The 13,272-nt window shown below is 42.3% G+C and overlaps 1 protein-coding gene across 1 annotated transcript in view; it reads left to right on the plus strand.

The window, feature by feature from the left end:
• LOC129848673 (sodium-dependent neutral amino acid transporter SLC6A17-like) overlaps positions 1-11,958 on the plus strand; it is a 35,557-nt gene extending 23,599 nt beyond the window's left edge. Inside the window, 9 exon segments of the mRNA XM_055915767.1 lie at positions 3,767-3,948; positions 4,262-4,372; positions 4,839-5,080; positions 5,277-5,469; positions 5,776-5,968; positions 6,595-6,754; positions 7,784-7,946; positions 8,098-8,443; positions 8,446-11,958. Coding sequence (XP_055771742.1) covers positions 3,767-3,948; positions 4,262-4,372; positions 4,839-5,080; positions 5,277-5,469; positions 5,776-5,968; positions 6,595-6,754; positions 7,784-7,946; positions 8,098-8,443; positions 8,446-8,504 — 1,649 coding nt within the window. The 3' untranslated portion in view covers positions 8,505-11,958.
• Positions 11,959-13,272: the final 1,314 nt, after the last annotated feature.

Genomic DNA, 13,272 nt, shown 5'->3' on the forward strand with positions numbered 1-13,272 from the left:
TCAGATATGACTAATTGTTATACACACTCATTTTGCCCTGTAGAATAATCCATACTTACACAATCATTTTTGGTCAGTCTGAGAAAAACACACATTTGTGTTTTGTTATTCAATCTTCCAGTTCAATCCAGTTTTGGCCAGGACGGCACTGAATCACACATCTAACTAGATCAGTTGATGGTGTTAGCTTACTTACGAGGATCCTTCATGACTCAGATGGACATAATCCAGATTAAAGTCCTTTGAGACTTAGATTAGAGGTGGTGATAATACAATCCCAGTGGTTCCAAGAATCACTCAGCGCTCGCCTCTCCTCTCCTCTTCACATGACTCAGCAGTATGAAGACAGTCAGCCACCAGTGAGCAGGGAGGATAGCAGCTGTAGCTGGTCAGATAGTGTAAGAACCCTTCTGTTGGAGCAGGACTAACAGACAGAGGCATATTGCATGGTGTTGCAAGTCATCATGTTACTGTCTAATCTAGTCCCTCCAGGATTCCGTGATTCTGCGATCGCAAATCCTTTAGCAAAATCAACCATTCCCCGCATATTATGTGAGGGTTTGCAAATTTTACCAAGCACCACAGTATTTCCTCGTAAAACAATCAAATCATTGCAATATTATTGCAATACAAAAAGTACAAAAAGTACAAAAAGGCTCGCAATTTACAACCAATCACCGCACATTTATCTTATAATATGGTTCAATCAAGCCACACGTCAACAAACGTTCTCTCATCAGCGCATTTTCGCAAACAAATTGGACAAAATCATCACATATTGCCATGCAAAATGTCCGAATTGCTGCAGCAAAATCAAGCATTTTTGTCCACAAATATCACAAAGTCCCAGCGAAATCCTGGAGGCACTGGTAATCATACAGTACTACACACACACAGATGCTAGTATTGTATGTGATTCCCCATAGGTTTACTCTTTACAAATGGTGGTTTACAGTATAGTGGTATTTGAGTTTTTCCACAGTGGCATTACAAGTTGTCTGTAGAATTGTCTTTAATTCTGTGTGGAAAAAGTGACTCCTCGCCATGGTCATACAGATGTAGGATTTTAATTTGATCACCCTGTTGCAGAAGAACTTGTAGTGTATTTGAGGTTTAAACAGGCTTCTGAAGTCTAATTTCCACTTTAAAATGTCATACATTTTTCATAAGGGAATGTCAAGTATCAACCGCTACAAAAATGTCCATTAATTATAATCCACATAATAATTCACATTTCCTGTTGCTGCAGGATTATTTTCTTGCTGTAGCAAACTGGCTCAAATTAAGATCCTACAGTGGCAATAAAAAGTATGTGAACCCTTTGGAATTACCTGGATTTCTGCATAAATTAGTCATAATATTTGATCTGATCTTCATCTTAGTCACAACAATAGACAAACACAGTCTGCTTAAACTAATAACACACAAATTATTGTATTTTCTTGTCTATATTGAATACAGTACATCATTTAAACATTCACAGTGTAGGTTGGAAAAAGTATCTGAACCCCTAGGCTAATGACTTTTCCAAAAGCTAATTGAAGTCAGCTAACCTGGAGTCTAATCAATGAGACGAGATTGGTTAGAGCTGCCCTGCCCTATAAAAAAACACTCACAAAATTTGAGTTTGCTAGTCACAATAAGCATTGCTTGATGTGAACCATGCCTTGAACAAAAGAGATCCCAGAAGACCTAAGATTAAGAATTGATCATTTGCATAAAGCTGGAAAGGGTTACAAAAGTATCTCTAAAAGCCTTGATGTTCATCAGTCCACGGAAAGACAAATTGTCTATTCACTGTTGCTACTCTCCCTAGAAGTGGCCGACATGCAAAGATGACTGCAAGAGCACAGTTCAGAATGCTCAATGAGGTTAAGAAGAATCCTAGAGTGCCAGCTAAAGACTTACAGAAATCTCTGGAACATGCTAACATCTCTGTTGATGAGTCTACAATACTTAAAACACTAAACAAGGATGCATGTTCATGGGAGGACACCACGGAAGTTGCCAAGAAAACATTGCTGCACGTTTGAAGTTCACAAAATAGCACCTGGATTTTCCACAGCGCTTCTGGCCAAATATTCTGTGGACAGATGAAACTATAGTTGAGTTGATTTGGAAGGAACACACAACACTGTGTCGAGAAAAAAAGGCACAGCACATCAACATCAAAATCTCATCCCAACTGTAAAGTATGGTGGAGGGAGCATCATGGTTTGGGGCTGCTTTGCCTCCTCAGGGCCTCGACAGCTTGCTATCATCAACGGAAAAATTAATTCCCAATTTTATCAAGACATTTTGCAGGAGAATGTTTGGCTATCTGTCCACCAATTGAAGCTCAACAAACGTTGGGTGATGCAAGAGGACAACGACCCAAAACACAGAAGTAAATCAACAACAGAATGGCTTCAACAGAAGAAAATACGCCTTCTGGAGTGGCCCAGTCAGAGTCCTGACCTCAATCCAATTGAGATGCTGTGGAATGACCTAAAGAGCGGATCACACCAGACATCTCAAGAATATTGCTGAACTGAAACAGTTTTGTAAAGATGAATGGTCCAAAATTCCTCCTGACCGTTGTGCAGGTCTGATCCGCAACTACAGAAAACGTTTGGTTGAGTTTATTGCTGCCAAAGCAGGGTCAACCAGTTATTAAAGGGTTCACATACTTTTCCCATCCTACACTGTGAATGTTTATACGGTGTGTTCAATAAATACATGAAAAGGTATAATTGTTTGTTTGTTATTAGTTTAAGCAGACTGTGTTGGTTTATTGTTTTGACTTAGATCAAATTACATTTTTTTGACCAATTGATGCAGAAGTCCAGGTAATTCCAAAGGGTTCACATACTTTTTCTTACCACTGTACATCTGTAGAGAAAGGTAGACCCTATCATTAATGCAGGTGTGTGGGACCCCAGAACCATGCTGCTCTGCGCCCACTCTGACCTGGCCCCATGGTCACATGTCTGCAGTAAACACTTCAGATAAACTGTGGTTCAGTATTGACATCGGCAGGGTCAGATCAGCTAAACACAGAGACCAAGGTCGTTCAGACCTAGCGTTCACGTTGAATACAGTTCTGTGCTTCTGGAGTGACTTGCAGGAGTGGAGGAGTAAGAAGAAGGGAGAGAGAGATGCAGATATTCAGAGTTACTGCATGTAACCTGGAATACCATCACTCATAGACAGAGGATAAAAATAGAATTATGGGAGGCCACCATGATTTCCTTTGCTGAACATTGCCATCTACCTGACATAAATAGAGACTGGTACACTTAGTTGACCTGGCATTTTCTGTGAGTGCATGTGTCTCTGTGTGGGTGTGTGGGCATATTTTTTGTGTGTATGCGTGCCTGCATGTTCTCGCATGCGTGTGGGTGCATATGCATATATTTCTATAATACGTCTGTAAGACTGCTTTCTCCGGACTTAGATCCATGTATCATTTCCCCAAGGTTGAATTAGAAAAGGTGAAAATATGCACAGAGAAAAATGTCAAGTGCCTTGAATGAGGGCTCACGCTGTGCATACCAAGTACAAGGACGACCTTGTTTACCTTGCTAATGTACATCTGGGAGAACCAATCCAGGGGGAGAGGGGATTTGGTTCCTGTGTAAACAGTCTCTCCCTCATTTTATTTCCCTCTGTTCCCTATCATATCCCTCCTCTCCCTCTCTTTCATCCTCCCTGACCTCCCTTCCTTTTCACTACAACTTTTTTCACTCTCCCTCTGACCACCCCCCTCCCCCTCACCCCTCTGCAGTCGTGGAGCCTGAGTGTGAGAAAAGCTCGGCCACCATCTACTTCTGGTACCGCCAGACCCTGAACACCACCAGCACCATCGCAGACAGCGGCGGCCTGAACGTCAAGATGACCCTGTCTCTGCTGGTGGCCTGGATCATCGTCTGCCTGGCTGTCATCAGAGGCATCGCGTCCTCCGGGAAGGTAGGGAGAGCTGTGGGGAGGAAGTGGAGTGTTTGTGGGCGGAGTGTGGGTGGAGAGGGGCAGGGGGTATGGGTAGAGGGAGAGGGACAGTGGATGTGGCGGGAGAGGGGCAGGGGGCATCAGGAAGAGGGGCAGTGGGTGTTGGGGGGAGAGTCAAAAGAGTGTAGGGAAGATATACGATTTAAGAACATGACATGACTAAAAATTGCACTGGAATAATAGCCTACTGGACTGGATTCCTACCTTCCTCTGGCATGTATAGTGTAGTTATTGTACAGAATGTGTGACTAAGTTGTTTCCTGTGGTCTGTCAGGTGATGTACTTCAGCTCGCTGTTCCCCTACGTGGTGCTCTTCTGTTTCCTGGTGAGAGGTTTGCTGTTGAAGGGTGCTGTTGATGGCATTGCACACATGTTCACTCCCAAGGTGAGATTCAGAGGAGGCCGTTATACACACACACACACACACACACACACACACACACACACACACACACACACACACACACACACACACACACACACACACACACACACACACACACACACACACACACACACACACACACACACACACAGAGCGAGAAGCTTCCATTGCAGTTGTATGCTGTCATTTATGGGAAAAGACAGAGCTACTATACCGATAGAATTTATAAACATTTCTAATGATTATAACCAATTAGCCACCTAGCTAACATGGAATTTGTAACACGTCATACATATTGTAATGCATAACATATCATATGAAATGTATGATGGACATCCACAAACTAAGACATAACATACCAAACGTAATATATCATACTAATTTGAGTGTCCCTGATTTTCTTTAACGATGTTACATCTACCCCTAAGTCCAAGTTTGTCAGCCAATGTGTTACTGTGTGTTCCAGCTGGAGAAGATGCTGGAACCCCAGGTGTGGAGGGAGGCAGCCACCCAGGTGTTCTTTGCCCTGGGCCTGGGCTTCGGTGGAGTTATTGCCTTCTCCAGCTACAACAAGATAGACAACAACTGCCACTTTGACGCCGTGCTCGTCTCCTTCATCAACTTTTTCACCTCCATCCTGGCTACTCTGGTGGTGTTCGCCGTGCTGGGCTTCAAGGCAAACCTCATGAACGAGAAGTGTGTCATAGAGTAAGTTTAAATCAAATGCCCTAGCAGCCGTCTATAGTGATGGTGGAGGGAATTCAAGCTTTCTTATACAGAATTAAACAACTCTTTGCTCACACCATATATTTATTATCATGACTTCTCTGTGATCAGATTCAGGACTTTTGCGGTGATCTTCATCTTGTGCTCAATCGACCATGTTTCCCTGTGGTCTCTTCAGGAACGGAGAGAAGATCCTTGGCTACCTGAACTCTAACGTGCTGAGTCATGACCTCATTCCGCCACACGTGAACTTCTCCCAGCTGTCCACCATAGACTACGCTGAGATATACGCCGTCATCAAGACAGTGAAGGAGGGCAGCTTCGCCGAGCTGAGCCTGGACCCATGTGTCCTGGAGGATGAGCTTAACAAGGTACAGTCTGTCTGTCTGGTTTCGGTGAGCTCTATCTCACCGAAACTGGGTCTAAATATGAACCAGTTCCACAACACCAAACCAACTAGGCTTATTAAGTAAGCGTTTCACTCTACCTGTTGTATTCGGCGCACGTGAAAAATAAACTTTGATTTGATTTTCTAATCATCCTTATACTGTACTTAACTAATATCCTTCTTGGCTCTTCTGTCCCCCCCCCCTCTCTCTCCCTCACAATCTCTTGGTCTTCTTTTGCACCCTCTCTCCTTTACGTCACTCTCTCTCTCCATCCCACTTTCTCTGCAGTCTGTGCAAGGTACAGGCTTGGCCTTTATTGCCTTCACCGAGGCCATGACTCATTTCCCAGCCTCTCCCTTCTGGTCTGTCATGTTCTTCTTCATGCTCATCAACCTGGGCCTGGGCAGTATGATCGGCACCATGACAGGCATCACCACGCCGGTCCTCGACACCTACAAGGTCCAGAAGGAGCTCTTCACAGGTCAGCCCTAAAAACCGCTGTGGTGCTCCCATTCTCCTCTATCATAGTTACAAATGCAGATTGACATTTATTGTCTTGAATCTTGGCCTGGAGGCAGCTCTGCAGAATGGACACTAGCTGGCACAGCCACAAAGTCATAAAATCTGATTTTAAACCTAACCCAACCCTAATGCCTAACCCTAACCTTAAATCAAGACCAAAAAGCACATTTTTGTTTTCATGAATTTTGAAGATATAGCCAATTTTGACTCTGCAGCTGGTCTCCAGGGCAAGACTCATGACAATAAACGGCTACCTGCGTTACAAACACAAATTCAGCACTTTTCACCAAGACGTAGTGGGGTAACTACATAAGACTCATGAATTCTAAGATTTTTAAGGATGAGTAGTTTTTTCTACTTTTGCTGGAGTCCTTTAAGGCTGAATACAAAGTAATAGCAATAAAAGCAATGGATTGAATAAATAAAGACTTTCTCATCCAAGGATCCACAAAGGTTTTACATAATGTGAAGGTTATTTAACTCCACCACTGAAGAAGAGATAAAAATGCTGAAGACACTGCAAACTTTCAGACAAATGCCTTTACCTCATCTTGCACCAATTCCCTCACTGTATTTTTCTTTCAGTGTGCTGCTGCATCATAGCCTTTTTCTGTGGCCTCCTCTTCGTCCAGCGCTCTGGGAACTACTTTGTCACCATGTTTGATGACTACTCCGCTGGTCTGCCTCTCACTATCGTGGTCATCCTGGAGAATGTGTCAGTGGCCTGGATCTACGGCACCAAGAGGTAAAGTATGGTGTCTCCTCAGAGAGCCCTGTAGTGTCAGAAGTAGCTGTGTGTTTTTCATATGTATTAAGAGGAAAGTCAAATATGAGGAAGGATAAGATTAAGAATGGATTGAGAAAGAGTCAAGGAACACCTGAATACTGTTCTAATTCTCAGAGTAAAAAACTCTACGGACATTTCGAAAGCTTAAACCAAGTTTATTCTTCCCAGAGGATCAAAATAGCTGCATTAGACAAAAACCTTTTCACACAACCACTGATATTTAACCCTTCCTCCTGAGTCTCCTCCTACACATCTGTACAAACATAGTATCTTTACTGCTAGGCAGGACACTAAGTGATACGGGCATAAAGTTTTATTTCTCCCATAACATGACCTGACCTGATCTTGACCCCCCTTCATTACTAATCCATGGCTCTCTCCCCTTATCAATGCCAACCACATGTGATCGCTTTCCCTGCCCTCAGCACATTCCAAGCTTAATTGCAATTTCTATAACATACAAGTATTAGACACCATTTTAACAATAAAATTCTCGTTAATCCAACCACAGTGTCCGATTTCAAAAAAGCTTTTCGGCGAAAGCAGAACATATCATTATGTTAGGTCAGCAACTAGTCACAGAAAGCATACAGCGATTTTCCAACCAAAGAGAGGAGTCACAAAAAGCTGAAATATTGATAAAATGAATCACTAACCTTTGATATTCTTCATCAGATGACACTCCCGGGACAACATGTTACACAATACATGTATGTTTTGTTCGATCAAGTTCATATTTATATCCAAAAACCTCAGTTGGCATTTGGCTTTGCCTCCAAAACATCCTGTGAATTTGCACAGAGCCACATCAAATCACAGAAATACTCATAATAAACATTGCAAAAAGATACAAGTGTTCTTCACAGATTTAAAGATATGCTTCTCCTTAAACCCACCTGTGTGTGTATGTATGTGTGCGTGTGTGTGTGTGTGTGTGTGTGTGTGTGTGTGTGTGTGTGTGTGCGTGCGTGCGTGCGCATGTGTCAGGTTTATGCAGGACCTGGAGGACATGTTGGGTTTCCGGCCCCACGCCTTCTATTTCTACATGTGGAAGTACGTCTCCCCTTGTTGTCTCATCGTTCTCATCACAGCTACCGTTATCGAGATGGCCATCAGCCCGCCAGGGTACAATGCATGGATTGAAGAACTGGTCAGTCAACCTGTTGGCAAACAGTGCAAAGTTTCATATAGACACTTCTTGACATTTTGTGTATTAGCCTTGTTACAGAGTTTGCAGTCAGCACCAGGGGTATTTATTTTTCACTCTATTTCCCTTCGTAACTTTGTTTCTCTCTCTTTAGGCTCAGGAGCGTTTCCAGAGCTACCCTCCCTGGGCATTGGCCATGTGCTTCTCCCTCATTGTGGTGGCCATGCTTCCTCTCCCCATCGTCTTCATCGCCCGCCATTTCAACCTGATGTCCGACGGCTCCAACAAGCTGTCTGTCTCCTATCGCAAGAGCATGATGAAGGACATCTCCAACCTGGAAGAGGTGGACGAGGCGCGCTTCATACTGGGCAAAAACCCAGGAGAGATGCCCTCGCCTAAGCCCCCATCCCGAGCTTACCTCGGCCCCCCGGGCACCAACCCCCTGGAAAACCCTAACTCCCTGTCCCCCAACAGCTGCTACGGGACAAGCTACCAGAACACCATCAGCCCACAACCCCCACCACCCCTATCACCCCCACCACCACTGAGTCCGACTCATGATCACTGTCCATCTTCTTCATGTCCCTCACCTAGCCTGACCCTAGATCCCTAACGATCTCTCCCTCCTAGGCCATCTCACCCTCAACCCTACAGAGTCTCACCACCAGGGGGTGCTGCAGCGCTTCCCAAAACTCCACAACCACCACCCTCACCCACTGAGTCACCCTTATCGCAGTACACCCCTCTCCCTTCCTCCCCAGCCCCAGAGGTTAGAGTTTACTGCAGCAGAGGTGGCTGCCACACAGGCCTCTGCTTTGACAAGGAACTACATGTTCAGGTGTCTGAGCTGTTGCAGTGGTATGTGTCAATCCCTACTGGAGGGTATGCAATGCTGAACATGCAGTATGTTTTGGTCTAGATCAGGGATCCCCAATAGGTGGCCCGTGGGTGATTTCATTTTGCCCCCCAATTTTTATAAACAAAAATGTTCATCGTTGGACATAAAATCATCAGGAAATCAGCTTAAAGAAATATGTTCCTAAGTATTCCCACAGATAAATAGAGAGGCATATGTGATCAGATCCCAATGTAATCAAGGTTTGAAATGAATCTGTTTTTGTCAAATACTATATCTGTTTGGGATTCTTGTGGTCAATTTGCAGTGTACAAATTATTTCTAACTATGTTCCGGCTTCCCGACCATCCACTCAAGGAAAAATCGACCCACGGCTGAATGTAATTGGGGCCACCTGGTTAAGAGTGGTAGGAGAAGAGGCTCAATAGAGATGGACCCAAGAAAATCATATTTTTTCCCCCCTCCCACATATTGATAGGTAATAATAATGACACTATAAAGTACGAGTGACAATAACCTAGTAACAGGTTAACATTTGCATAATATTTGGCCTCTAGGGAGCGTTATATGGTCTGCTTTTCATGCTTATTGTAGACAGGGGTCAGGGGAATGTAGAGGAACCTCATATTTACATTGCCATTAAGTGACAACTGAATGTGAGTAGCTATATATGTTTGTTGCAGGTTTGAAGCCTTTTAAGCATTGCAGTGTCAGTCCTCAATACCATATTATAGCCATAGAGTGTGGTTATGCTTTTCCTTTATATTATGTGGAACATTTCCTTGTAATTTAGTGTGCCACTGAAGCACTTGAATGAACCACTGCTCTTGACACACCTCCTTTCGCTTCAATGCAATACCTGCTTCAGCTAAAACTGTTTAGGGGCAGGAACAATAATGTTTGCAGTCCAGAGGGCTTTGTAAAGCCACTGTCTTCATTGTCTATTAGCTAGTTTCGGGTTGGGGGACGGACGGACGGACGGGGGGGGGGTAATAAAGGCCCAGTTCAATGTGTAGGAGTTATATAATGTTACTTCAGGCCACGTGCAGCTGGTGTATTAGAAACTTCAGTACCTCCACCAAAGAGTGAAAACTAGATATTAAGGACAGACCGTTGACTACATCCTGTACATACACCATAGAAATTAATCACCAATCACAGATCACCATCAATTTCAGAGGAGGAATACAGGCAGAAATGCACTGTATAATGTGCTGTTATTGATGTAGAAGCTGAAAGAAGAATAGTTCAGTCAGAATTATAAATGGTACAGATGAAGCTACAAAATGAGTCCCTGACAGACACAAAACTTTTTTGTCGATCTCATATTATGATTCCCTGTTTAAATTACTACCAAGCACAAAAAAGGCACAATTTCACAAATGGATTGACATAACAAATCCTTTTAAATAATTATTAAACACAAGAAAGATTGTAGTATGTAGGCACAAACTTGAATGGGCACAAATAAGGAATGCACAAATAGAGTTGTATGGGCACAAATAGGATTGTACTACAGACAATGTGATGATTAAGGCACAAACTATGGTCGTGGCAGACCAATAGAACTGGAGCTGAATGTACAGTACAAACAAAAAAGCAACATAAATTGATCCCTTTAAGCACAAATAAAACTCACCACTTCACCTTCTCTTATCTTCTACATTAATGGACCAAACAATGTGGCAATCACTATTGGACCAAATCAGATCAAAGTCGGATTGAAAGGCAGTCTCTATTTATTTATACTCATAAACAGAACGGCAGTGCTTCCTGCTTTAATAATGTCTGAATTTAAACCAAGAGCAATTTTCCATTTGACTATTTCAACCCTCTTATAGAAGTGAAGTAATCAAGCCAGATAGAGAACTCATACAATCACACAGTGTTATTTTAATCTGCCAAGATCTTTTCCCGTAAGCATTTACTTACCTTCATTACACACTCAACAAAGATTTGAAACATGCTGTTGACATAACTCAAAAGTACAGGCTAAATAAGGAAGCACATTTTCCCCACAACATAGCCCAATTTCATAAAACTATACTTGGCCTGTCACTCTTCTCAATTGATTTACAAAATGATTCCATTTTAGCTAACTTTATTTTTTTAAGAGGATTCCTTTATTTATTTTTTTAGGACAATGTTCAAAGCCATGGTGTTGATGATTAAATTGACTATATTTATTTTACTATATAATATGTGTATGTTGGTGTACATGTTGGTGTACATTTCATTGTATATTTGAATATTTCCCCATTTTGTAGCTGGTGTACCTTATCTGTGATTATGGCAGTGTAAAAGGAGTGGGAAGAAGGTAGTACGTTTACCTTGTGCTATCCCAATGTAGACTTTGTGATGGTATATTGTCGAACTCTGGCGAGCTCTGGTTCTCATGTGTTCCTCTCTCAGCTGCTTATAAAGAGGCGTAGCCCTCCAGATAAGAACACATGAATAAGCATCTCCATACAGTACGCTACTGCACTATCCCACCAGTCTTTGGTTTAAGTTCTAGTCAAGCTTTGTTTTAGTCATTGGCCTGGAGCCAGTCGCTCTTGTAATTGTACCATGTCGAAATCCCTCACTTTTCAAGTCTGTAAATATTAGTGTCTGTAGGATTCTACAACCAATAACAATCAAATTATTATAAAGATAAAACAAAACTTGTGAAATAATTAAATGTCTTAACACTGCAGAACTGTTTTAACAGGTCATGTGGAAGAAAATACTATTGAATGTGAATATGAAAGCACTTTTTCACTTAAAATCTAAAATAAGTATTGTTTTGTTTTCGTTTTGTCTGCATATTGGTACGCTCAATATTTGCCCTAGCTTGGTTACAGTCTGTGTTAAAGCAATATCTTATGATATATATTATACTGCTGGAGCCACGGGTGGGAGGCTAAAACCTCTATAGGGAAAATAAATAGTGGTTAGAAACTGCCCCTTTGTAGCTAAAGTGTTATAGTGAATCTCAACATAATATATGAGTGTGTGGATATGTGTTAGTGTAGTTTTCTTCTGATAATAAGTGGGTGCAGGGCCTTACCAAGCACTCTCTCTTCAGTCATGATGATTGTACAGTATTGAAGCTACATGTGAAAAGAGTAATAGTGATTTGTGGATATAACTGCACATATCAATAAAGAATAAACAACCTGGGAGTGATGTGTGGAACTTTTAGGACAAGATATACAGTTGAAGTCGGAAGTTTACATACACCTTAGCCAAATACATTTAAACTCAGTTTCACAATTCCTGACATTTAATCATAGTAAAATTCTCTGTCCTGGGTCAGTTAGGATCACCACTTCATTTTAAGAATGTGAAATGTCAGAATAATGGTAGAGAGAATGATATATTTCAGCTTTCATTTCTTTCATCACATTCCCAGTGGGTCAGAAGTTTACATACACTCAATTAGTATTTGGTAGCATTGCCTTTAAATGGTTTAACTTGGGTCAAACGTTTCCAGTAGCCTTCCACAAGCTTCCCACAATAAGTTGGGTGAATTTTGGCCCATTCCTGACAGAGCTGGTGTAACTGAGTCAGGTTTGTAGGCCTCCTTGCTCGCACACACTTTTTCAGTTCTGTCCACACATTTTCTATGGGATTGAGGTCAGGGCTTTGTGATGGCAACTCAATACCTTGGCTTTGTTGTCCTCAAGCCATTTTGCCACAACTTTGGAAGTATGCTTGGGGTCATTGTCCATTTGGAAGACCCATTTGCTACCAAGCTTTAACTTCCTGACTGATGTCTTGAGATGTTGCTTCAAGATATCCACATAATTTTATTTCCTCACGATGCCATCTATTTTGTGAAGTGCACCAATCCCTCCTGCAGCAAAGCACCCCCACAACATGATTCTGCCACTCCCGTGCTTCACGGTTGGGATGGTGTTCTTCGGCTTGCAAGCATCCCCTTTTTTTCCTCCAAACATAACGATGGTCATTATGGCCAAACAGTTCTATTGTTGTTTCATCAGACCAGAGGACATTTCTCCAAAAGGTACGATATTTGTCCCCATGTGCAGTTGCAAACCGTAGTCTGGCTTTTTTATGGCGGGTTTTGGAGCAGTGGCTTCTTGATGGCTGCGTGGTCCCATGGTGCTTATACTTGCGTACTATTGTTCGTACAGATGAACGTGGTACCTTCAGGCGTTTGGAAATTGCTTCCAAGGATGAACCAGACTTGTGGAGGTCTACAATTTATTTTCTGAGGTCTTGGCTGATTTCTTTTGATTTTCCCATGATGTCAAGCAAAGAGGCAGTGAGTTTGAAGGTAGGCCTTGAAATACATCCACAGGTATACCTCCAATTGACTCAATTGATGTCAATTAGCCTATCAGAAGCTTCTAAAGCCATTACATCGTTTTCTAGGAATTTTCCAAGCTGTTTAAAGGCACAGTCAACTTCTGACCCACTTGAATTGTGACACAATGAATTATAAGTGAAATAATCTGTCTGTAAACA

The sequence above is a fragment of the Salvelinus fontinalis genome, chromosome 3, assembly GCF_029448725.1.
Source record: "Salvelinus fontinalis isolate EN_2023a chromosome 3, ASM2944872v1, whole genome shotgun sequence".
Classification (NCBI taxonomy): domain Eukaryota; kingdom Metazoa; phylum Chordata; class Actinopteri; order Salmoniformes; family Salmonidae; genus Salvelinus; species Salvelinus fontinalis.